General features: G+C 48.6%; 1 protein-coding gene across 4 annotated transcripts in view; it reads left to right on the top strand.

Annotated features, from left to right (window-relative positions):
- The first annotated feature begins 220 nt into the window (after positions 1-220).
- Positions 221-25,880, top strand: part of TEDC2 (tubulin epsilon and delta complex 2) — a 43,193-nt gene continuing 17,533 nt past the window's right edge. For 2 of the 4 annotated variants that reach the window (XM_075566413.1, XM_075566410.1), the window contains exons 1-4: positions 11,108-11,363; positions 13,492-13,575; positions 13,668-13,766; positions 16,581-16,636. In XM_075566413.1, coding sequence (XP_075422528.1) covers positions 13,550-13,575; positions 13,668-13,766; positions 16,581-16,636 — 181 coding nt within the window. In that variant the 5' untranslated portion in view covers positions 11,108-11,363; positions 13,492-13,549. Of the gene's footprint in view, positions 283-11,107; positions 11,364-13,491; positions 13,576-13,667; positions 13,767-16,580; positions 16,637-25,880 lie in introns of those variants that run through there. The other 2 variants (XM_075566412.1, XM_075566411.1) reach the window with 2 other exon arrangements.

The raw sequence follows: 25,880 nt of genomic DNA, 5'->3' as shown, positions 1-25,880 counted from the left end.
ACACAGAACTCCCCCCCCCCCCCCCGTCCCTTACCTGTCAATAATATATGACATCGTCCCCCCCCCCCCCTCAGCCAGCGATGTCTGGGGTTATATTTAACACAGTACAAGCGCAGGCTGGAGAGGTACAGACTTGCAGGATAAGGGGTGGGGTCACTTTAAGGAACTCCTTATAATAAATGAACGCCTTCCTCTGTGACTGTATATTCCATCCATTCTACATTGGGACAATATGTTCATCGACTTCAATATATGAGCCCAAGCACAGCGTGTACCCATAGGGTAAGTACTGGGGGTTAGGGGGCCACAGCTTATACCCATAGGGTAAGTACTGGGGGTTAGGGGGCCACAGCTTATACCCATAGGGTAAGTACTGGGGGTTAGGGGGCCACAGCTTATACCCATAGGGTAAGTACTGGGGGTTAGGGGGCAACAGCATGTACGGTGTACCCATAGGGTAAGTACTGGGGGTTAGGGGGCCACAGCTTATACCCATAGGGTAAGTACTGGGGGTTAGGGGGCCACAGCGTGTACCCATAGGGTAAGTACTGGGGGTTAGGGGGCCACAGCTTATACCCATAGGGTAAGTACTGTGGCTAGGGGGCCACAGCGTGTACGGTGTACCCATAGGGTAAGTACTGGGGGTTAGGGGGCCACAGCGTGTACCCATAGGGTAAGTACTGGGGGTTAGGGGGCCACAGCGTATACCCATAGGGTAAGTACTGGGGGTTAGGGGGCCACAGCGTGTACCCATAGGGTAAGTACTGGGGGTTAGGGGGCCACAGCGTATACCCATAGGGTAAGTACTGGGAGTTAGGGGGCAACAGCGTGTACCCATAGGGTAAGTACTGGGGGCTAGGGGGCCACAGTGTATACACATAGGGTAAGTACTGGGGGTTAGGGGGCAACAGTGTATATCCATAGGGTAAGTACTGGGGGTTAGGGGGCCACAGCGTGTACACATAGGGTAAGTACTGGGGGTTAGGGGGCAACAGTGTATATCCATAGGGTAAGTACTGGGGGTTAGGGGGCCACAGCGTGTACCCACAGGGTAAGTACTTGGGGTTAGGGGGCCACAGCGTGTACGGTGTACCCATAGGGTAAGTACTGGGGGTTAGGGGGCCACAGCGTATACCCATAGGGTAAGTACTGGGGGTTAGGGGGCCACAGCGTGTACCCACAGGGTAAGTACTTGGGGTTAGGGGGCAACAGAGTATACGGTGTACCCATAGGGTAAGTACTGGGGGTTAGGGGGCAACAGCGTGTACGGTGTACCCATAGGGTAAGTACTGGGGGTTAGGGGGCCACAGCGTATACCCATAGGGTAAGTACTGGGGGCTAGGGGGCCACAGTGTATACACATAGGGTAAGTACTGGGGGTTAGGGGGCAACAGTGTATATCCATAGGGTAAGTACTGGGGGTTAGGGGGCCACAGCGTGTACACATAGGGTAAGTACTGGGGGTTAGGGGGCCACAGCGTGTACGGTGTACCCATAGGGTAAGTACTGGGGGTTAGGGGGCCACAGCGTATACCCATAGGGTAAGTACTGGGGTTAGGGGGCCACAGCGTGTACCCACAGGGTAAGTACTTGGGGTTAGGGGGCAACAGAGTATACGGTGTACCCACAGGGTAAGTACTTGGGGTTAGGGGGCAACAGCGTGTACGGTGTACCCATAGGGTAAGTACTGGGGGCTAGGGGGCCACAGCGAATACCCATAGGGTAAGTACTGGGGCTAGGGGGCCACAGCGTGTACCCACAGGGTAAGTACTTGGGGTTAGGGGGCCACAGCGTGTACCCACAGGGTAAGTACTTGGGGTTAGGGGGCAACAGAGTATACGGTGTACCCATAGGGTAAGTACTGGGGGTTAGGGGGCAACAGCGTGTACGGTGTACCCATAGGGTAAGTACTGGGGGTTAGGGGGCCACAGCGTATACCCATAGGGTAAGTACTGGGGCTAGGGGGCCACAGCGTGTACCCACAGGGTAAGTACTTGGGGTTAGGGGGGCACAGCGTGTACCCACAGGGTAAGTACTTGGGGTTAGGGGGCAACAGCGTATACGGTGTACCCACAGGGTAAGTACTTGGGGTTAGGGGGCAACAGCGTGTACGGTGTACCCATAGGGTAAGTACTGGGGGTTAGGGGGCCACAGCGTATACCCATAGGGTAAGTACTGGGGGCTTAGGGGGCCACAGCGTGTACCCATAGGGTAATTACTGGGGGTTAGGGGTCCAAAGCGTGTACCCATAGGGTAAGTACTGGGGCTTAGGGGGCCACAGCGTATACCCATAGGGTAAGTACTGGGGCTTAGGGGGCCACAGCGTATACCCATAGGGTAATTACTGGAGGTGAGGGGGCCACAGTGACATTTTTAGTGCGGTACCATGAAATTGCAACAGAGTCAAACCCCATTGATTGAAGCGAATAGGTTAAAGTTGGGGTTTTAAAATGGCGGAAAAAGCAGTGGGGATCACGGCAGATTTGAAGAAATAATGTTTTAATATTGAAAGGAAGGATCTTAGCTTGTGGAAATGTTTGTCCAGTTTTCACGCTGGAGAAATAGGAAGAATCCCTTTTCTTTGAGGAGGGAGTGGTACTCTCGCCCGTGAGCGGCTCAGTGAGTAGAAACACTGTCTAATACCAAGCACCCCGAGTGTGACGCGGGGGAACCCCGTCCCATTCCCGGGGTCAGCCCTCGGTGACCTTGCGCAAGTCACTTAATCTCCCTGTGCCTCAAGCACCAAAGCATAGATTGTAAGCTCTGCGGGGCAGGGACGGTGTCTACAATCCTATGTACAATGCTGTGTGCTGCACACTAATAATAATAATAATAATATATATTGTGTTTGCGCTATATGAAAGAAAGTTATTCTTACAAAGTAGTTGTTACTTTACTGGGGGTAAAAATGTTAAAGTTAATGAGTAGTAATAAAGGTTCGGGAATGTCATGAAAAAAAAGCAGCAGTACTGTTGAAATGAAGGTTATGGTACTTCGGCTTAGAAGATGAAGTAGTACTGGTACTTCTCACCGGCAGATAACAGAAGTGGTACTCCTGGTATGAAAATTAAAAGTACTGGCATACAAAAAAATAAATGTGATACACTGTTCCCTGTCACACTATAAGACCACTGATTCTGGTATGACCCGTAGTACAATTCATCGATTTACAGCTATTGATCCTGAAAGTATTGCTTTTAGATTAGATAAACTATTGATTCTCTGCTGTATCAGTTCTAAGGCCCAGGTCTACTAAGCCCGGTGCAGCCACTTTAAGACAAACCACGTATCTTCAAAAGTCAATAACTTAACGATGAGCCACGTTTCCTCCTGTACAGAGCGTAGCGGTAACTATGAAGGTCGTTAGTGATAATGACATGCAAATTATATGCAAATACGGTGTTATCATAACATGGCATATCCATTGAAGTCCGTTAAGGGGTTAACGTGAGGACGTGGCACTATGTTATTTAGGTTATACCTAAACGTGGCGTTACTCACCTCCAGATCCTGATTTCGGGCGTGTACAGGGTGTGGGTGGGTGGAACGCCACAGTTAGGTATGATTTATCTAACATAGCGTTATTTCCCTCTCCTCTCTCCATACTCCAGTAGGAGCCTTATTTCAGGGTCTGGATAGGAGTAACACTAAGGCCTCAGACATGGTCAAAAAGACCGTGCTGAGGCGCGCTGAGGGGAAACATTATCCCTATCAGCGCGGCTTTAGACGACGCTTCCGCACGCTTCCGCAGGCGCGCGGAGGCGTGTGGAAATGCAGGAGACGGGCAAGTTTAAATTTTGCCGCTCATGCAAGCGCTGGGCCGGTCACGTGACTGCCAGAAGCCAATGGCAGTCCGTGACGTCGGCGCCGTGACGTGGCGCCCTAGCCCTGCCTCGCCTCCATACCTGCCTCCCGCCCGGCTCCCACCCGGCACACAAGCGCGCTCGCTGACGCTCATGCAGGGACAAGAAAAATCTCCTGCATGAGCGTCAGCGCTGCCCAGCGCCGCTCCCTGCACCATGTCCCAGGCCTAAGACGTACTTAAAGTAGCTTTACCTCTTGGGGTTATTTTTTATGTGTGTCACCCTCCGGGCCCGTCTTCCTAGTGAGGTCACATTGGTGCGGTGTGTATGTGGCTACTCCGCATGTGTTACCTGAACTCATGGCGCTGACATTCAGCCGGCCGGGCGGTCAGGTAGCAAGGTTGTATAATAATGGGCGCCAGGAACTTTTATAGTACAACGGTCTCCAATTCGTGTCCCCAAAGCACAGGGACCTCCCATTCATATACTGACACGTTGCACAGGGACCTCCCATTCATATACTGACACATTGCACAGGGACCTCCCATTCATATACTGACACGTTGCACAGGGACCTCCCATTCATATACTGACAGACCTCCCATTCATATACTGACACGTTGCACAGGGACCTCCCATTCATATACTGACACATTGCACAGGGACCTCCCATTCATATACTGACACATTGCACAGGGACCTCCCATTCATATACTGACACATTGCACAGGGACCTCCCATTCATATACTGACACGTTGCACAGGGACCTCCCATTCATATACTGATACGTTGCACAGGGACCTCCCATTCATATACTGACACGTTGCACAGGGACCTCCCATTCATATACTGACACGTTGCACAGAGACCTCCCATTCATATACTGACACGTTGCACAGGGACCTCCCATTCATATACTGACACGTTGCACAGGGACCTCCCATTCATATACTGACACGTTGCACAGGGACCTTCCATTCATATACTGACACGTTGCACAGGGACCTCCCATTCATATACTGACACGTTGCACAGGGACCTCCCATTCATATACTGACACGTTGCACAGGGACCTCCCATTCATATACTGACACGTTGCACAGGGACCTCCCATTCATATACTGACACATTGCACAGGGACCTCCCATTCATATACTGACACGTTGCACAGGGACCTCCCATTCATATACTGACACGTTGCACAGGGACCTCCCATTCATATACTGACACGTTGCACAGAGACCTCCCATTCATATACTGACACGTTGCACAGAGACCTCCCATTCATATACTGACACATTGCACAGGGACCTCCCATTCATATACTGACACGTTGCACAGGGACCTCCCATTCATATACTGACACGTTGCACAGGGACCTCCCATTCATATACTGACACGTTGCACAGGGACCTCCCATTCATATACTGACACATTGCACAGGGACCTCCCATTCATATACTGACACATTGCACAGGGACCTCCCATTCATATACTGACACATTGCACAGGCACCTCCCATTCATATACTGACACGTTGCACAGGGACCTCCCATTCATATACTGACACGTTGCACAGGGACCTCCCATTCATATACTGACACGTTGCACAGAGACCTCCCATTCATATACTGACACGTTGCACAGGGACCTCCCATTCATATACTGACACATTGCACAGGGACCTCCCATTCATATACTGACACATTACACAGGGACCTCCCATTCATATACTGACACATTGCACAGGGACCTCCCATTCATATACTGACACGTTGCACAGGGACCTCCCATTCATATACTGACACATTGCACAGGGACCTCCCATTCATATACTGACACGTTGCACAGAGACCTCCCATTCATATACTGACACATTGCACAGGGACCTCCCATTCATATACTGACACATTGCACAGGGACCTCCCATTCATATACTGACACGTTGCACAGGGACCTCCAATTCATATACTGACACATTGCACAGAGACCTCCCATTCATATACTGACACGTTGCACAGGGACCTCCCATTCATATACCGACACATTGCACAGGGACCTCCCATTCATATACTGACACATTGCACAGGGACCTCCCATTCATATACTGACACGTTGCACAGGGACCTCCCATTCATATATTGACATGTTGCACTGTATTTTATATCAGACATACATGAATAGTTCTTCGATCAGTGCCCTTGCTTAACACTTGAATGATGATACATATCTTGCTGCTTTACTGTGATAAGACCCGCCCCCCTCCCCCCCACCCTTTAACCGTTATGGTTACTGCCACTTCCACTTCAACCTGAGAGGAATGTATATGCAGATCCGCGGTTAGAGCCAGTCCGCCGGCTTCCGGGAACCCTCGTTACTGAGGCCCCTCTGGCGCATGCCGTTTCATACATAGCACTTATCTTGGACCCCCTTGGTCTTCTCTGGGGATCCTAACTGACAAGGTTACTGTCCCTGTCTAGAACATAACAAAGGAGGGCGGCCTGGTCTATTCAATTACTGTAAGAACAAGGGTGTCTGCTCTTCCCGAGGCTCCTCTCCTCATGTCATCCTGGAACCTACCCCTACAGAACTGTCTCTCCTCTTTAAATACCCCTGCGTGACGTCTGGATCCGCATAGCAACCCAGGCCGGGCCTGGCCTACACCAACACTGTAGTAACCCGCGCGCCGTACCTCCGATGTCGGTGCGTGCCGGAAGCAAGCTGGGCCCAGCTTCTAGCATGTACCGGCATGAGAGAAAGGCCCGGCGAGCGCCAACTTCAGAGCAGGGGGTCTCCGGAGCTGAACCGCATTAATTTAATCTCCGGGGACCCCCTACTTCCTGAGATAATTGCCTCTGAAGGGGCTGCAGGTCCAGCTGGGCAAAAAAAAAATGTCTATTTAAAGGTCCCGGCCGGCCAATGGGGAACAGCGATGTCATCCCCTGCAGCTTCCGATTGGTCCACATGACGTGGGACCTTTTGAACAGAACAGAGATACCGTCATCACTTTCCGATGTGAGTATCTCTGGGAGCAGGGAGTCCCCGGAGCTGAAATTAACGCAGCCAAGCTGCGGAGACCCTCCCTCTGTTTCCCACCTAGGGGGGAAATATATATATATATATATATATTTTATTTAACTCTTTTTTAAGTTCCTTTAAAGTCACGTTTTCGGATGATAACACAATTTTATGCTACAATAATGTATCGTTAACGAGATGTAGTTGGAACGTTGTTCTTGCATATAAGTAGCTTTGAGGATCAGCGTTAAACTCCGGGAACATCCCGTCCGTTCCTGTTTGAGGTAACGTCCCGTTCTAAGCCCGGATTCTGCAGGGCTTAGTGGATCTGGCCCTAAAATGCCAAGTTATTGACTCATCCCTGTAATTCTACACATAACACAGTACCGCTGATTTTGAGGTGTTGAGTAACCAGTATAGCTCAGAGGTAATGCCCGTTTCCGTATTCCACTATCAGTTTTAAAATCACTAATCCTAAACCATAATATGACAGCAGGAGGAAAGACGATTATATCCTGGGGTGTAATATCACAGATCCTATTAAAAGTACAGTAATTAATGAGGTATAATCAGGTGAGTCAGACAGGGAAAAGTAGTCATTTATCGGCTTGGCTGCAAGCGAGTAATAGAATTACTAAGGATGGGCAGGGTCACGGGTTCAAACTCCAAGCTTCATTGGATGTCTGCGTCGTACTTTGGATTAAATATACGAATCAGAGCAAAATGTTAGACAAAACACAGATTAAACCTCAGATATATATATATATATATATATATATATATATTTTATTATTATAATTGTAACCTGCCTCTGGGATTACTAAGGCATTATTAGGGGGTTTACTGTGTGGGAGGTGGGTGTCTTTGGGGGGGTGGGGTCTTCTTGTATGTATTTGGGGGTGGGAGATTTTTCTTGTATGTATTTGGGGGTGGGGGTCTTCTTGTATGTATTTGGGGGTGGGAGATTTTTCTTGTATGTATTTGGGGGTGGGGGTCTTCTTGTATGTATTTGCGGGTTTGGGATTTTTCTTGTATGTATTTGGGGGTGGGGGTCTTCTTGTATGTATTTGGGGGTGGGAGATTTTTCTTGTATGTATTTGGGGGTGGGGGTCTTCTTGCATGTATTTAGGGGGTGGGACGGGTTTTTGTATTTGCTGGTGTTTTTTTTTTTTTTTTTTTAGGTATGTATTTTGTGGGAAGGGGTTGTGTGTGTCTGGGGCCAAGGGGGGGAGGAGAGAATGAGCGTAAGGAGGGGGGATTGAGGGAAAGTGGTGTAATTGATGGGGGGGGGGGAAGAAGAGAGAGAGGAGAGAGTGGCTGTAAGAGAGGGGTGAGGGGGGAGGAGGGGGTAGTGATGAAGAGAGGGGGTAAGAGTGAGATGGAGGGGAGATAAATACTTTGGAAGAGGGGGGGGGAAATAGAGGAGGGGGCTCGCAAGGTGTGAAATGGGGGGGACCCGGGAAGGGGGGGGGGGTGGTGGTCAAAACCCTGACAAAGTAACCAACCCCCAGCCTGCACGGATCCAGCACCCTGACAAGGTAACCAACACTGAGTAAGCCAATTCCGGGGACATTTGATGTAATCCTGCTAGGAGCCGGGCAGGGAGAGTTACACAATTCACTATTATATATTTTTAAAACTGGGTGAACTTTTGGATTGCCGGACAAGAACCTATAAACCTTTGCACCATAGTTAGAATTGTGAAACTGTCAACTTACCAAAACGCCAGTGAAAGTCCCCACCCTTAGGAGGTTGGCATCTGTGCAGTGGAGAGAAAGTAAGATGACCGTACGTGCCCCAGTTTAGCCGGAACAGTGCCGGATTTTTCATTAAACAGTGTCCCGACAATTTAATCAACTCCGTTATGGAGGGTAAGAAAGTGACAGAGATCCTCCACCGTGCAGTGCACAGCAATTAAAGCTATCACGCCTCGGGCAGGTCTGCAGCCCCCTGCCTTTCCCCATTATCTCTTAGCTTACAGCGCTTCCACTGCAGCCAGTGATTCTGGGTAATGACATGCAAATGAGCACAGTGTCACCTTTTGCTTCTTATCCATGTCAATGTGTGTGTGTGTAACACCTCTATCCTGCCCGGCAGCCAGCGATAGGGTGTACACACATTCTCACCCTCTCAATGTCTCTGGTTCTATCAGACAGGGTTGAGTGTGTAGCTCAGTTGGTTTACCTCTTAGCTCAGGGTCCTCTCTGCGTGGGGTCGGGGCAAGGCTGTAGAGGAGTGGAACGAATGTAGAACAGGGCGCCAGAAGCTTTTCAACAGGCACTTTGTTGGGCGCACCACATCAGCATACATAGCAGCGGCAGGACAGGCTTTCAGCCAACGAAAATGCAATCTTCCTCGTGCAATTCGAGATAGGTCACCTCCCCTGGTTCCTACATAACCAGATGGGTGACCTCCCCCTTGTCCCTTCCAACCCCTACTTAAACTGTGGGACATGATGAAGTCCCTCTCTTGGCTCAGGAACTGACACTTCTTTGTTGGAGATGTCTCCAGTGGCTCGAGGCTCTGGCCCTCTCATAGGACTGCCCAGGACACAGGTCCATGCCTGCCTCTCACCCTTCCCTTGGGTAGGACTGCACCTACCCCCTTTGGGCAAGACTAGAAATCTGCAGAATGGGTTTCCCCACCCAGGGCTCTCACTACCCCCTGGGCAGGACAGGATAGTCTTCACCCCCTGAGGGACTGGACTGGAACTCCCTGTCATTTGGAGGGGGGATCACAAGTTTTATACAGGAGGAGGAGCCAGCTCTTCTGCCCCAGTAACTGGGCAGAATTAAAGTAGCTAGGCCCTCATCCAGTCATGGGATTCCAACTGCTCCCAGATATGTGCCTGAAAGCTGCAACATAATAGATACTCTATAGGAAGCTAACTCACAAGCAGGTCTATGTGCTAGTTGTTAACCCTAGCACTGCCTGCTATTACCAGGACTTGCATGCCAGGCCAGAGAAATATAGCAGGGTGCTGCTACATGTGGTTGAAACCTTTTCCAGCCTCACACTGATGAGACCCAAAAGGTCGAAACAGCCGTCTGTGAGCAGGGTTACTGGCCCCAGGGCTGCAGACAGATTTCCAGGGCCCAGGACTAGAGATACATCCAGCCCTCCCCCCCCCCATTTCACACCTTGCGAGCCCCCTCTATTTACCTCCCCCTCTTCCCATGTATTTCTCTCCCCTTCTCACCCCCTCCATCAATTACCCCACTCTCACTCAATCCCCCCCAGTCTCGCATGTATTTCTCTCCCCTGCGTCTCACTCTTACGCCCTCTTTTCCTCACTCCCTCACCCCCTCTTTTCTCAGTGTCCCCCCATCTCTCAATTACCCCACTCACACTCATTCCTTCCCACCCCTTACAAAATCTCCCCCCTACAAAATACATACCGAAAAAAAGCCCCCCCCCAAATACAAAAAATCCCCACCCCCAAATACATACAACCCCCTCACCCCCCAAATACATACAAAATTTCCCCAAAATATATACAACCCCTCCAAATACATTTTTTTAAACAATTAGATTGTAAGCTCCTCGGAGCAGGGACTCCTTCCTTAATGTTACTTTTACAGTATGTCTGTAGCACTTATTCCCATGATCTGTTATTTATATTATTTGTTATTTATATGATATGTATTACTACTGTGATGCGCTATGTACATTTATGGCGCCATATAAATAAAGACATACAATACAATTAATACATAACAAAAATCTCCAAATACATACAAAAAAAACGAGAGAGGGTGTATATATATATATATATATATATATATATATATATATATATATATATATAAATAAACAGCATGCAGTGGCTTGAGGATTGGCTTGTGTAATACGAGCTTGAGACAAAAGGTGGCACTGAGTGCTCATTTGCATGTCATTTCCCAGAATCCCTTGCTGCAGTGGAAGCGCTGTATGCTGGGTGACAATGGGGAAAGGCGGGGTTGCAGACCTGCCTAAGACATGCAGATGAGCATACAGCTATATTTGCATATATATATATATATATATATATATATATATATTTATTTGGGGGAGTGATTGAATGCATATAGAGTGTGATATATTTCATTGGGTGGTCAGTAATAAATGTTTTGGTATGCAAACAAGATCATTATTAATAAAGTTATTTAAAACAAAAACTTTTTTGATAAAGTTTTTTTTTTTAAACAAAAACGTGTGGCGCCTACTCTAGCATGGACTAAGAAAAAGAAGACGATTGGCTCACAGTGGGGTTTACTATGCACGCGCTCCTGTGATTGGTTGAGCCTCCAGGCGTCTTCCGCGTGGCAACGGTTGACAGGGTGTGCTTCCTCCTGCACGTGTGTGTGTTTCCCGGGCCGACAGGGCGCGGGTCCCGCCTCTCCTGCACGTGTGGATGTGTTTCCCGGGCCGGCAGAGCGCGGATCCCGGCTCTCCTCGTCACTGCGACCCGGGGCTTCAGGGAGAGGAACCCGGCCCCACATAGAGGTTCGCAGTGATCCATCCAAGCGTGGCGGGGCGGGATAGTGACCGGCGACAGTAGTGTGAGCCCTAATATACTCTTAGTATGTTATATACAGCGGAATAAGAAACCTGTTTTCTGGGGGTGCAAGTCAGGGGCGCTCAACTCCAATCCTCAAGCGCCCCCTCCCCAGCTTCAGCACAGGTGGCTTGTCAGTCCCAGCTTCAGCACAGGTGGCTTGTCAATCCCAGCTTCAGCACAGGTGGCTTGTCAGTCCCAGCTTCAGCACAGGTGGCTTGTCAGTCCCAGCTTCAGCACAGGTGGCTTGTCAGTCCCAGCTTCAGCACAGGTGGCTTGTCAGTCCCAGCTTCAGCACAGGTGGCTCAGTTGATTAAGCCACCTGTGCTGAGCTGGGATATCCTTAAAACTTGACGGGGGGGGGGGGGGGGGGGGGGGGGACTGGAGTTGAGCACCCCAGGTTTAGGTTATACTACTCATACATGGGGGTGCTGGCTGGGCATAACTGGCCTCATTAATCTACACTTATTTATCTCAGTATTGTTTTTCTTCTTTGTAAAGGATCTGCTCATATCTCTTTCTTAACCACTTCTTTATTCTTTAGTTCTGTCTTTCTTGAAATGTACAGGCTAGTTAACCGGTGTGCAGGGTAAATAAGGGACTTATTCAGCCTTGTTTACCTGGCAGCAGGATGAATAAAAAAACTTGTTTAGCCCAATCCTCAAGATATGTCTGCCTGGTCTATACCCAACACTAACCATAATGTACATGCCTAACCTATATCACAACCTTAACATGCCAGCCTAACCCTTACCCCAACTCCAGCCCATATAATCTAGCCTAATCTTTACCCTAACATGCCATCCTAAACCTAATATGCCTGTTTAATGCTTATCCTAACCTAGTCCTTAGATGCCAGCCATGCTTTTACCCCAACGCAATGTGCCAGCCTAACGCATGCCCCAACCACAACATTTACCCTAATATGGTAGCCTAACCCTTACCACAACCCTAGCCCTTATATGCTAGTCTAATCTTTACATGCCACCCCAAACCTAATATGCCTGCCTTACCCTAAGCTAAGCCTTGGATGCCAGCCGTACCCTTGCCCCAACCCTAATGTGCCAGCATAACCCTTACCCTAAAATATCAGCCTTACCCCAACACTAATGCGCCAGCCTAACCCTTACCCCAACCAGAACATGCCAGCCTAATAATTACCCCAACCATAACATACCAGCCTAACCCTTACCCCAACCATAAAATGTCCGCCTGACAATTCCCGACACCAGCAAACTCTGACTCCTAATAATCTGTTACAGAATAATTTCTAGTGAAATGAAGGAAAAGGTTATAGAGCCGGCTGCCGTTTATTCTACTTTCTGATAATGGGATCCAAGCCGCGTCTTCACACCAGCCTCCATCTTTCTTTAAATCAAGCACAGTCCCGCTGCTCTTTAATAACTCTTCAACCTAAAGTCATTTAAAGCAGTGACTTCTCCTACTTTTTGACCCTTTCTTTTCCCCCTTTTTGTTTTTTGCACAGATGTAAGCAAGGGGTCTCCAGAGATAAAGCCCATTCAGCCGGTTTCCGAGATACGTACCTGTGAAGGTCGCACCGCTACCCCTTCAGGGAAAACATAATGGCCATTTAAATCTCCCGCCATACGTGGGCCAGTAGCTAGCCGCAAGTAAATCTGTTGCGGCTTCCTATTGGCCTGCGTGATGCTAGGGGATGTAAACAGAGAGGAAGTCCTGGAGTCCGTTCCTGGTATTCATCTCGGAGACGCAGCAGGTCCCCAGTGCTAAAATGAATGGGGGTTCAGCTCTGAAAAACCCTGAAACCAAAATTGTGGGGGGCTTGTAATGCGGTAATCTAGATATGGGGGGGATAAACTCCAGTCCTCAAGATCCCCCAACAAGTCAGGTTTTCAGCATATCCCTGCTTCAGCACCGGTGGCTCAATCAGTCTTTGCTTCAGCAGAAGGGACTCAATCAGAGGCTCAGTCAAAGACTGACCTGAAGTAAGGACTGATTGATCCACCTGTGCTGAAGCAGGGATATCCTGACCTCTTGGGGGGTGGTGGGGGGCTTGAGGACTGGAGTTGAGCCCCTCCTGCTCTAGATTACACTTATACCACGTGGTTGTCAGTCTGCTGAGAAAACTTATTGTGCTGCCTTGTGTTTTTCAGTTGACTAGGTACATAATCCACTTTTCAATCGATGACCCGTCCAAGCTGACACCACACCATGCTGTCGGCAGCCTGCTCCCACAGGTACTGAGCGAGGCGTGTTGGGTGTGGGCGGAACCGCCTAAAGCACAAACCCAAACATGGCATGTGTTGACTGCCTCCCCTCCCTCTCGCAGGCTCGTGTCGCTGCTCAGCCAGGCACTTGGGAGATGCACGGAAGAGGAAACGCAGTTGGAGCATCAGCTTAGACAATGCCATGTCCTTCTGGGAAGCTGGTATGTTACCGGGCACCTTGTGACAGATGGGCACAGGGGCATCCGCTTCCATGTGGCGTCTACATCTCTGTGCAGTTGGCGTTCTCTAGAGCAGGACAGTCCAAGCCCAGTTATTCCTGAAGACCTTACAGCAGGGGTGTGCAAACTTGGGGGCACAGGATTTTTTTGGGCGGGGGCGTGGTCACGTGGTGGTTACAGAGGCCCTGCGCTCTTCCTCAAGGCATTTAAATTAAATGCCGGGGGACTGCGCGAGACCTCTGTAACTTAACGGGGTTCAGAAGGCTTGGTGTCAAATGACGCCGCAGGATTATGTCACGTCACATGACCTTGCAGCGTTATTTGTCACCATGGCAACGCGGCATGTGATGCCACAGGGTCATGTCACATAACCCTGCGGCGTCATTTAACGTCGGCAAAAAAGGTAAGGGGGGCACGAGCACCGGGGGTAGCAGACGGGGGTGCAGCTCAAAAAGTTTGCGCTCTCCTGACTTAGTATTGTATGTCTTTCTTTATATAGCGCCATTAATGTACATAGCGCGTCACAGCAGTAATACATGTGGTAATCCAATAAATAACAGATAATATAAATAACAGATCATGGGAATAAGTGCTTTAGACATTAAGGAAGAGCAGTCCCTGCTCCGAGGAGCTTACAGTCTAATTGGTACGTAGGAAGAACGTACAGAGACAGTAGGAGGGAGTTCTGGTAAGTGCGTCTGCAGGGGGCCAAGCTTTATGTATCATGTGTTCAGAATAGCCACAGTGCTATTCATATGCTTCTTTAAGCAAGTGTGTCTTAAGGTGGGTCTTAAAGGTGGATAGAGAGGGTGCTAGTCGGGTACTGAGGGGAAGGGCATTCCAGAGGTGCGGGGCAGTCAGTGAAAAAGGTTTAAGGCGGGAGAGGGCTTTAGATACAAAGGGGGTAGAAAGAAGACAACCTTGAGAAGAACGCAAGATTCTGGATGGTGCATAACGAGAAATTAGGGCTGAGATGTAAGGAGGGGCAGAAGAGTGTAAAGCTTTAAAAGTGAGGAGAAGAATGGAGTGTGAGATGATCGGAAGCCAGGAGAGGGATTTCATGAGGGGAGATGCTGAAACAGATCTAGGAAAGAGTAGAGTGATTCTGGCAGCAGCGTTAAGGATAAATTGTAGGGGAGAAAGGTGAGAGGCAGGAAGGCCGGACAGCAGGAGGTTACAGTAATCAAGACGGGAGAGAATGAGGGCCTGAGTCAGAGTTTTAGCAGTCGAGCAACAGAGGAAAGGGCGTATCTTTGTTATATTGCGGAGGAAAAAGCGACAGGTTTTAAAAATGTTTTGAATGTGAGGGGCAAATGTGAGAGAGGAGTCGAGGGTGACCCCTAGGCAGCGTGCTTGGGCTACTGGGTGAATGATCGTAGTTCCAACAGTAATGTGGAAGGAGGTAGTAGGGCCAGGTTTGGGAGGAAGTATGAGGAGCTCTGTTTTAGCCATGTTGAGTTTAAGGCGGCGGAGGGCCATCCAGGATGATATAGCAGAGACATTCAGAAACTTTGGTTTGTACAGCAGGTGTAAGGTCGGGTGTTGAGAAATATATTTGTGTGTCGTCAGCATAGAGGTGATATTTAAACCCAAAAGATGTTATTAGGTCACCTAGAGAGAGAGTATACAGAGAAAAGAGAAGAGGTCCCAGGACAGAGCCCTGGTGTCATCATCTCTCATCATGCCCCTGCTTGTCTCCTGCGCTCTGCTCATAACTGTCTCCTCTCTACCCCTTTCACCTCTACTGCTCTCTCTCATCTTAAACCCTTTTCCCCTCACCGCCCCCTACCTGTGGGACTCTGTATGCACCGAGCACCTTCTCTCCCCACCTTTAAGACAAACCTTAACTGACCTCTTAATGAAGCATTTCAATAGCCTGGACTCATGGCTACTGTCCCACACCCACAGTCACTCCTACCAACCATCGATGCCAAGCACTGCCAACTACTTCACTTACCCACCATCAAGGCCAGGTACTGCCATGTACTGCACTTACCCACCATCGTGGCCAGGCACTGACATCTCCTGCACTAACTCCCTGACCTGCTGTCTCTGTAACGCTCCCATCATACCACTTAGAGTGTAAGCTCTCCGGGGCAGGGATTTCCTCTCCTGTTGTCTGACCTTGTTTGTTGCACTTCTTGTGCTGTAATGCCCTCTGTCAGCGCGCCTCCTTGGTAAATCCCTGTAGGCGCTCAGTAAATACAAATATAGATGGGTGATGGTTGGTATCTATGGCACAGTGACAACAAAGGCACTTCTCCAATGTGGAGCGGGATATTTAATGCCGGCTTGCCCATGTACAAAAAGTATCGCTGAAAATGCAATAAGGCACCTCGAGAGGGACCTATAGTTCTTTAAATTTGCAAGGCTATGTGACATTGTGTACCTGAGCCTTTAACTACTGCAGTGCCATAAATCTAGATGCAGGCTAACTTGCCCTTCATGTCCAAAAGGGATTGATGCTCTGTAGGTGTGGGAGTGATGCTCTGCAGGTGTGGGAGTGATGCTCTGCAGGTGTGGGAGTGATGCTCTGCAGGTGTTGGAGTGATGCTCTGCAGGTGTGGGAGTGATGCTCTGCAGGTGTGGGAGTGATGCTCTGCAGGTGTGGGAGTGATGCTCTGCAGGTGTGGGAGTGATGCTCTGCAGGTGTGGGAGTGATGCTCTGCAGGTGTGGGAGTGATGCTCTGCAGGTGTGGGAGTGATGCTCTGCAGGTGTGCGTTGGAGGACGAGATTCATGCAGAACAAATTCCCGTTATAAACGTGTTTGCTGTCTCCTCTTTTCTTCTGTACAGGAAAACCGCAGCGTGTGAGAGTCCGGAGCAGGAGGACACAACAAGCGGGTGTCAGGGTGAGTGACCCCGCTCCTGGCCAGACCATCTGTGTCCTGTAACCTCCTCCTAGTGTTACAACTGCTGCACGTCTCGCCCGCAGCCCCCTCCTATCCTGCAGCACGTCTCGCCCGCAGCCCCCTCCTATCCTGCAGCACGTCTCGCCCGCAGCCCCCTCCTATCCTGCAGCACGTCTCGCCCGCAGCCCCCTCCTATCCTGCAGCACGTCTCGCCCGCAGCCCCCTCCTATCCTGCAGCACGTCTCGCCCGCAGCCCCGTCCTATCCTGCAGCGCGTCTCGCCCGCAACCCCCTCCTATCCTGCAGCGCGTCTCGCCCGCAACCCCCTCCTATCCTGCAGCGTGTCTCGCCCGCAGCCCCGTCCTATCCTGCAGCGCGTCTCGCCCGCAGCCCCGTCCTATCCTGCAGCGCGTCTCGCCCGCAGCCCCGTCCTATCCTGCAGCGCGTCTCGCCCGCAGCCCCCTCCTATCCTGCAGCACGTCTCGCCCGCAGCCCCGTCCTATCCTGCAGCACGTCTCGCCCGCAGCCCCGTCCTATCCTGCAGCGCGTCTCGCCCACAGCCCCCTCCTATCCTGCAGCGCGTCTCACCCACAGCCCCCTCCTATCCTGCAGCGCGTCTCACCCACAGCCCCCTCCTATCCTGCAGCGCGTCTCGCCCACAGCCCCCTCCTATCCTGCAGCGCGTCTCGCCCACAGCCCCCTCCTATCCTGCAGCGCGTCTCGCCCACAGCCCCCTCCTATCCTGCAGCGCGTCTCGCCCACAGCCCCCTCCTATCCTGAAGCGCGTCTCGCCCACAGCCCCCTCCTATCCTGCAGCGCGTCTCGCCCACAGCCCCCTCCTATCCTGCAGCGCGTCTCGCCCGCAGCCCCCTCCTATCCTGCAGCGCGTCTCGCCCGCAGCCCCCTCCTATCCTGCAGCGCGTCTCGCCCGCAGCCCCCTCCTATCCTGCAGCGCGTCTCGCCCGCAGCCCCCTCCTATCCTGCAGCGCGTCTCGCCCGCAGCCCCCTCCTATCCTGCAGCGCGTCTCGCCCGCAGCCCCCTCCTATCCTGCAGCGCGTCTCGCCCGCAGCCCCCTCCTATCCTGCAGCGCGTCTCGCCCGCAGCCCCCTCCTATCCTGCAGCGCGTCTCGCCCGCAGCCCCCTCCTATCCTGCAGCGCGTCTCGCCCGCAGCCCCCTCCTATCCTGCAGCGTCTCGCCCCCGCAGCCCACTCCTATCCTGCAGCGCGTCTCGCCCGCAGCCCTCTCCTATCCTGCAGCGCGTCTCGCCCGCAGCCCCTTCCTACTGATACTGCTGCAGCACATCTCGCCCTCAAGAAGCCACGTTATCACTGACCAAATCAGCAGGGCCCCTTCCCTGTTCCATGTAACAAAGACTCCTAATATTGCAGCGCAAACCCCTGCGACCTTCATCGCCGCCTCGCTGACAGCTAGGATCGGGCATCTTAAGATGAACGCGAGTTAATTAATGCTAATTCCACTTCCGCTGTCACGTTCTCTCGTCCCCCCCCTGGGCCCTGAGCGTGAGGGGGAATAAGTCATTCTTCTCCCGGCTGTTATTACATCCGTTTTTCTCTCGTCGAAGGAAGTGTGCAGCGTGAGCTGACGGGTGCGTAAACCAGATACTGGGAATAGGGCGTCAGTTCTTTATTCAAGCTAGAACTATAGAAAGGGACCTCGCTCAGACCCCTAGAAGGTAGAGGCGTGCTGCCTGGGGATGGGCTAGATAGATAATAAATGTGTATCGAGAGTGATACACCAAAGAATCCCCTTTGGATAGGCGCACTGCAGACCTGAAAATAAAGACGGTCAGGGGTAGGATATGGTGTGTATAAATAAAAAACTTTATTAAATATTTGTGTATAAATAAAAACTTTATTGAATATTAGTGTAATAGTGTACACAAAACAGTATATAGTGCTGTACTATACACTGACTAATGATAGACTGCTGTTGGTCTATGTCAACCTCCGTCAAGCGTCTCACTGTGCTCCCATTAGTTCTGTCTCCCTTGAGGTGTGAAAATCTTGGCAGATGCTCTAAATGTCAATAATCTAGATGGGTTATTGTAACCCTATGACATATTGGTAGGTATAGGCTCTACCGAGACTAACAGAGAAGTTCACGCAGCACATCAACGTAATGTGCACACTGCGCATGCGTCATGTAAGTTAAAACAGTAGAGTCTGTTTATATGCGAGTTGCGCATGCGCCGGGGCAGTGCGTGAAGTAAATGTTTGGACGGCCCGTATAAGGTTGGTAGCGGGTAAAGGGAGTACTGGGTATCGAGGAAATGTTCAATAGTGATTACACATAGTGACACACAGAGCGTAGTGCCTGATGGATCACTATAGATCGTAGTTTGATATGAACCCAGTATATATGCGTATTCTTTGTACATTGGTGCGTTCATGTGTCAAAGTTTGTGCTGTATCTGGTATAGTGTGCGTCTCAAACGGGCGTAGGTACGAGGATGCTGTGCACCTTTAGTAGCAGGAGTAGTGAAAAATAGTAAACGCAGGTCTGGGCTGCTTGGTAATATTTTCAACGGGGTTTTTTGGTGCCCATGTGACCGCAGAGCTGCTCACTCGTAAACTGCTGCAATTGAGAAAATGGTATAGCACACGAGACCTAGGTAGTCAGAGCAGCTGTGTCTATACAGGGCTGCATGGAAAAAACATGCACGGTAGTATTTAAAGCAGGCAGGCTATTATGATAGTGAATAGCAAGTGCTGCCCTGTAGCAGCACTAACACCTCTTTAAATGGGTGTATCAAATGAAAGTAAGACACAGGTCAGCGCACTAGAGGAGCTAGTAGAGATAGCTGGCGTGGTAAGGTATGAATCATACAGCTAAAGACCCGACATGCTGCATGTTTCGTCACTTCCTGTGACTCCATTTAAAGAGGTGTTAGTGCTGCTACAGGGCAGCACTTGCTATTCACTATCATAATAGCCTGCCTGCTTTAAATACTACCGTGCATGTTTTTTCCATGCAGCCCTGTATAGACACAGCTGCTCTGACTACCTAGGTCTCGTGTGCTATACCATTTTCTCAATTGCAGCAGTTTACGAGTGAGCAGCTCTGCGGTCACATGGGCACCAAAAAACCCTGTTGAAAATATTACCAAGCAGCCCAGACCTGCGTTTACTATTTTTCACTACTCCTGCTACTAAAGGTGCACAGCATCCTCGTACCTACGCCCGTTTGAGACGCACACTATACCAGATACAGCACAAACTTTGACACATGAACGCACCAATGTACAAAGAATACGCATATATACTGGGTTCATATCAAACTACGATCTATAGTGATCCATAGGCACTACGCTCTGTGTGTCACTATGTGTAATCACTATTGAACATTTCCTCGATACCCAGTACTCCCTTTACCCGTTACCAACCTTATACGGGCCGTCCAAACATTTACTTCACGCACTGCCCCGGCGCATGCGCAACTCGCATATAAACAGACTCTACTGTTTTAACTTACATGACGCATGCGCAGTGTGCACATTACGTTGATGTGCTGCGTGAACTTCTCTGTTAGTCTCGGTAGAGCCTATACCTACCAATATGTCATAGGGTTACAATAACCCATCTAGATTATTGACATTTAGAGCATCTGCCAAGATTTTCACACCTCAAGGGAGACAGAACTAATGGGAGCACAGTGAGACGCTTGACGGAGGTTGACATAGACCAACAGCAGTCTATCATTAGTCAGTGTATAGTACAGCACTATATACTGTTTTGTGTACACTATTACACTAATATTCAATAAAGTTTTTATTTATACACAAATATTTAATAAAGTTTTTTATTTATACACACCATATCCTACCCCTGACCGTCTTTATTTTCAGGTCTGCAGTGCGCCTTTATTCAAGCTAGTCAGCTTTCTGGTGCCGTCATTGATACATTTTGTAGTGGACATTTAAAACAATAAAATAATAATGTGGAGATATAGATATCTATCACTCTTATCTCTATCTCTTCTAGCTCTTATCTCTGTCTCTCATATCTCATCATTATCTCTATCTCGCTCTTATCTCTATTATATCTCATCTTTGGCATGTTACTCTTATCTATCTTCTCTGGTCTCTTATCTCTATTATCTTTTTTTTTCTTGAGATGATAGAGAGATATTAGTGTTCACCTATTTGTATGTTGGAATGACTCCTATCTAACTGATAAGTGCCTGGAAGCTTCAAACTCATGTTCACTCCACGTTATAATAAACACAAAACGGTGTACGTGTGTATTTTGTATAGAAATCTTTCCTGGTAACCAAAAAGTGGTTGCATAACCAGCCCAAAAAAGGATATGCGCGCAGACGTAGCGGCTTTAGTTGGGAACAAACTGGTTCCAAGATAATCTATCGTGATAGAAAGAAGCGCATGCTCCACAGTACAGATCGATTTTAATATAAAAAGTGATGGTTAGATATCCGGGTTTAAAACACTCACAAACAATTGATTCTTTAAAGCTTATTGGTAATTATGTTACCACACGGCAGGACATGGAGAGCTACGCACTCGGTGCTCTTAGATGTCTGCCGAAGTGTCCCAAAGCCACCACAATCCAATCGGTTGGGCGCCAGATACAAACGAGTGCCACATTGTTCTCACGTCACGTGAAGGGGAAATATCTTCTGATATAAATCCAAGGACGTAGCAGGTATCACTGTGCCCGAAGACGCCTCCAATGGGACTTACCGCTCTCGGCGTGACCAGCAAGCGGGTTAGTCGCTGACTCCAGCGTCACGGCTTGCACCCCTGAGGAGGTTGCAGGTTTGCGACGAAACGCGCGGGGACTATCTTGTATTGGATCGTTTGTTGAGCTTATTGACAGTTTTCCACTTTGAAGGGGTACAAGCCGTGACGTTGGCGTCGGCGACCAACCCGCTTGCTGGCCACGCCGAGGCAGTAACGGTAAATCACATTGGAGGCTTCTTCCAGAATCCCTTGCTGCTGTGGAAGCACTGTATGCTAGGTGATGGTGAAAGGCAGGGGTGCAGACCTGTCTATGGCCTCGTTCAGGGTGCCAACTGCAGGACTCGGAGGGAGGGCGGGAGGGAGGCAGTGCTGCAGTTTGCTGGGCGATCTGTGTTTATCCCCCAGCAGACTTTTCAGCGTTGGGGAAGGGGCGGGGTTACAGACGGCAGGTTAAGTATCGAGGTTGCAGTCATGAAATCATTCTGAAGAATGATTTCATTGGCTGCCATGGTCCCTGTGACGCTGCTGCAGCTCCAAAAAACGAAATTTTCGTTTATTGAAACTAGTCAGCTTCAACTCCTGGCTTCGGAGACAGGGCAGCTGCCACCCTGACAACCAGTATTCAAATTGAATACTTTGTTTCTCACGGCAGCACGCACGGCAGCACGCCCTCCCTCCGAAGCCAGCACCCTGAACGAGGCCTGAGACATGTGAATGTGCTCACAAGTGATCTTTTCATTGTGTGTGTGTGTGTGTGTATATATATATATATATATATATATAATGTATCTTATGATTGTAAGCTCTTCGGGGCAGGGATTTCCTTTCCTATTGTCTGATTTTGCTGCACGTATTGTATTATTATAATTCCCTGTACTGTATTCTTTGTGAAGCGCTGAGTACACTTTTGGCGCTATATAAATAAAGACATACAATACAATGTGTGTACATATGTACGTACACACACACACACACAGTAGACCTTGCCTGGGTGCTACTGGAAAGAGTAAATGGATTCTAATATGGAAAAAAACAAGCACTTGCAGGCCTCAGAAAAAAAATATATAATGATTTTATTGAACACATCTTGTGAGATGAGTGCTTGACTCACACACTCGCACTCTCACCCACACACACACTTACATCTGAGATTATTTACCACATTTCTATATGGAGTTTCTTTTCTTCTCATACAGTAAGAATGGGACATTTAGTTACCATTTTTTTTTGGCCAAAACATGTCACACCTTCAACCTTAAGGTGACTGTGTCAGCAGGTCCTGCACTGCTATCTTATACTGCGTCTTTTTCTATTTCCTGCACTGCGGAGAGGAAAGAGGGAACCAGAGGAGACGTGTATGCATAATTAAATATAATCACTATTTAATGCTGGGGCTTTGGCCTTGCCAGCAGATACCGTGTTTTCCCCCTTTCTTACAATATTTTGGCATGTTTTTCTTTGTTGCCAGTATTCCTGTTCGTGCTTTGATACACACACACACACACACACTCACTAGTGGTTAATGTGAATATTGTGTTCTTTTCTTATACGCTGTCCCTTACGGGCATGGTTACGGTGCGTACGCTGTTGCTTAGCAATGAGCTGGGCATTTGTGAGTGACACAGGAGATATATGCACAGCTAGCTTCAAGCAGTCGTTTTATGATCTAATAATGTTTTTTTATTTGTTATTAATACTCTATTTTATTCAATTCAGAATTCATACTGGAACTGTACGGTAAGCCTCATTGAGCCATCACGAGATATTTACACTGTTGCCTAGCAACAGTTGCCATGTGTCATTGCTCGCCGAAGAAGTTGTATCCTTAAAGGTGGGATCCGCTCCCTCTCCCCACAACATTTGTTTACTTGCAAGATGTCCTGTGCAGTGCCCTGCTTATCCCAAAGTGTATATGTGTATATACATATACACATGCATATATGCACGTACTTGCACACGTGTATGTATATCATCATCTTCAGCCCGTGTCTCCCCACTGCTGAATGATCTCCCAGGTACTGCGGTTACAGCCTCTTCTCCTCGTTGCGGCAACGCTTTCTGATTTCATCCTCCCATCTTACTTTAGGTCGTCGTCTTTTCATTTCTATTTAGAATATATTTGAGTACTATCGTTGTTCAGTGATAGTCATTTCTTGCGATATGTCCGACCCACCGCCATTTTAATTTCTTGACACTTGTGATGATGTCACAGACTTTTTTTTAATTTGATTTCATTCCCATTTCATTCTTTTTCCTGTCTCTTCGGGTAATACCCAGCGTCATGATAATATCCTGAGAGATTCTGTATTTCAGAATTGTTTGTTCAAGTGTCTCCGGGCAAACCGAAGCGATTTTTCATCTCCAGTTGAAATTCTCTGCTTTTGTTCTTGATGGTTGTTTTCGTCTCTCTAATCTGTTTTTCTTCTTTCCATCTTTGCATTCGGATGTAATTTCCAGCGAACCAATCACTGATCACGCCTCGTGTGAAAACGGTTGAAGATGGTGCATCTTCAATCACGTGTTTCTTGTTAGCTAGGCTGTAGTCCACTTCATTCTTGATTCCATTGGGTTCATTCCATGTCCATTTTGAATTTGGCTCTGTCTCCACGTTCATTCCTGTTGCCGTAACCATACTTACGCCATGTCTTTCTGCTGGGTACCAATCTTTGCATCAAAATCTCCCATAACGATCTCGAGGTGACAATTTCCTTTAAGTTGGTTGCTTTCATGGTAGAAGTCTTCCACTTGATTGCCTGCGTGACTTAACGTGGGGGCAGACACTTGGATTATTTGAAGCCTGTATCTCTTTGTTAACTGACTGATGATCCTGGCTTCTCTTTCTGATGAGCTTTCATACTCCGCTGTGTTGTTTCTCCATCTCTTGGTAACGATGAAGCCTATTCTGCTGATTCTTCCATTATCTGTACCTCAGTAATAGAATAGGTGTCTGCTTTTGAGGTTAACGTGGCCCCCTAGAGAGAGGGGGGGAAAGGGAGGGAGAACCTTAACAGAACATATAGCTCACATTGGCAAGTGGACACGCCATAAATGTATAATATACTTCACCATAGAGCAGTGAAGGTGGCACAGGCAGTAAGGAAGCTGCACCTCCCTGAGGAGGGGGCCCCGAGTTGGCTCTGAAACGTCGGCAATCTTTGGATGTGTATTAAATACATATTTTTATTTGCCAACTGGTGCGTGTATTTTTTTTGTGTGTGTGTGTGTGATTATTTTTGACATTGCTAACGCCTGCCTGCTGAGATCTTCCAGAACACTGGTTCATGAGCACCCTACCAAAGACATGTATTTTGGGGTCTCATTCATTTAGCGGTGCCAATCGGCATCGAAAGCCACCTGATGGCCCTTTGACCTGAATGGGCTGGGAGGTGTCTTCCCACGCTGGAAGGTGTCCAATAGCATAGCACCATGTAGTAAGCATTGCTCTATATGTCTGGAACATGCATACAGCTCCCCTGTGCAGTAGCACTATGCATTGGGGATACGTGGTAGAAATTATTCATCGGATTGCGGCTGCATGTGTGTGAACGGTTCAGTACAGGAATAGCCAAGGATGTAGGGAAGTATAGAGCTGCAGTGGCAGAGCTGTGTGTGCAGAGGTTAGTAGGGGTATTTAATGAGTTGTTGATCAGTATTATGGTGCAGTGACAGGGCTGCCTGTGTGTGAGGATCAGTATTGCAGTGACAGGGATGCCTGTGTGTATGCCGTACCAGATATGAGATATAGGGTCACATTTACATACATGTTACAGCTCCGGAAGACATCTTACAATGAATGGGTTGGAACATGTCTTAAGACCTAGCGCCGACACGGTAGACCAGTGCTTATTGACACATTTATACCTGGATCCTTTGAACAAAAGCGTGGCATAAAATAAATTTGCTTTTATTCACATAAAGAGCACACACACAGCTTGAATGACAAAATTATCACGAATAGCACTTACTGAAACGAAATAAAATAGTCCTTGGACGAAAGTTCTTAAAATGCAGGTTCCAGGTATCAATTCCCAGAGAGGGGTTGATGCACCAGCGGAGTCCTTTGGTTAGGGCGCAACTTGCTAGCCATTCCCTATGTACTTCGTTCACGCTATCTATTGCAAAGATATAATGTTTGACAAATAGATCACTGTATATTGATGTCATATGTTACCTTACATTCATACTGTATAGGATATGGATGCCTCTGGCTATTCTCTCATTATTTTTCTTTAACTATGTTGTGTCCCTTTTTAGTATCTGCCAGTATTTCATTGGAACGAAGTACATAGAGAATTTATGATATATGCCTTTCATTGTTTTTTTCAACTGAAGATGTGAACGTAGCATTTAATTATTATATTTGATATATAATGTCTTGCATTTATCCCTTTACACATTACTCATGTCTTCTATTCCAATGATACTGTGTATTAGGTTGACATAGTGTTAAGCTTTTTAATCAATGTAATTACCACTTATGATTATCCATTCCAGCTGCGTGTTAAGTGTACAGGAGGGGCTATGTA

Source organism: Ascaphus truei, chromosome 11 (assembly GCF_040206685.1).
Source record: "Ascaphus truei isolate aAscTru1 chromosome 11, aAscTru1.hap1, whole genome shotgun sequence".
NCBI classification, from domain to species: domain Eukaryota; kingdom Metazoa; phylum Chordata; class Amphibia; order Anura; family Ascaphidae; genus Ascaphus; species Ascaphus truei.
The sequence above is the reverse complement of the archived record's forward strand: the minus strand, read 5'-3'. Positions and strand labels throughout refer to the sequence as shown.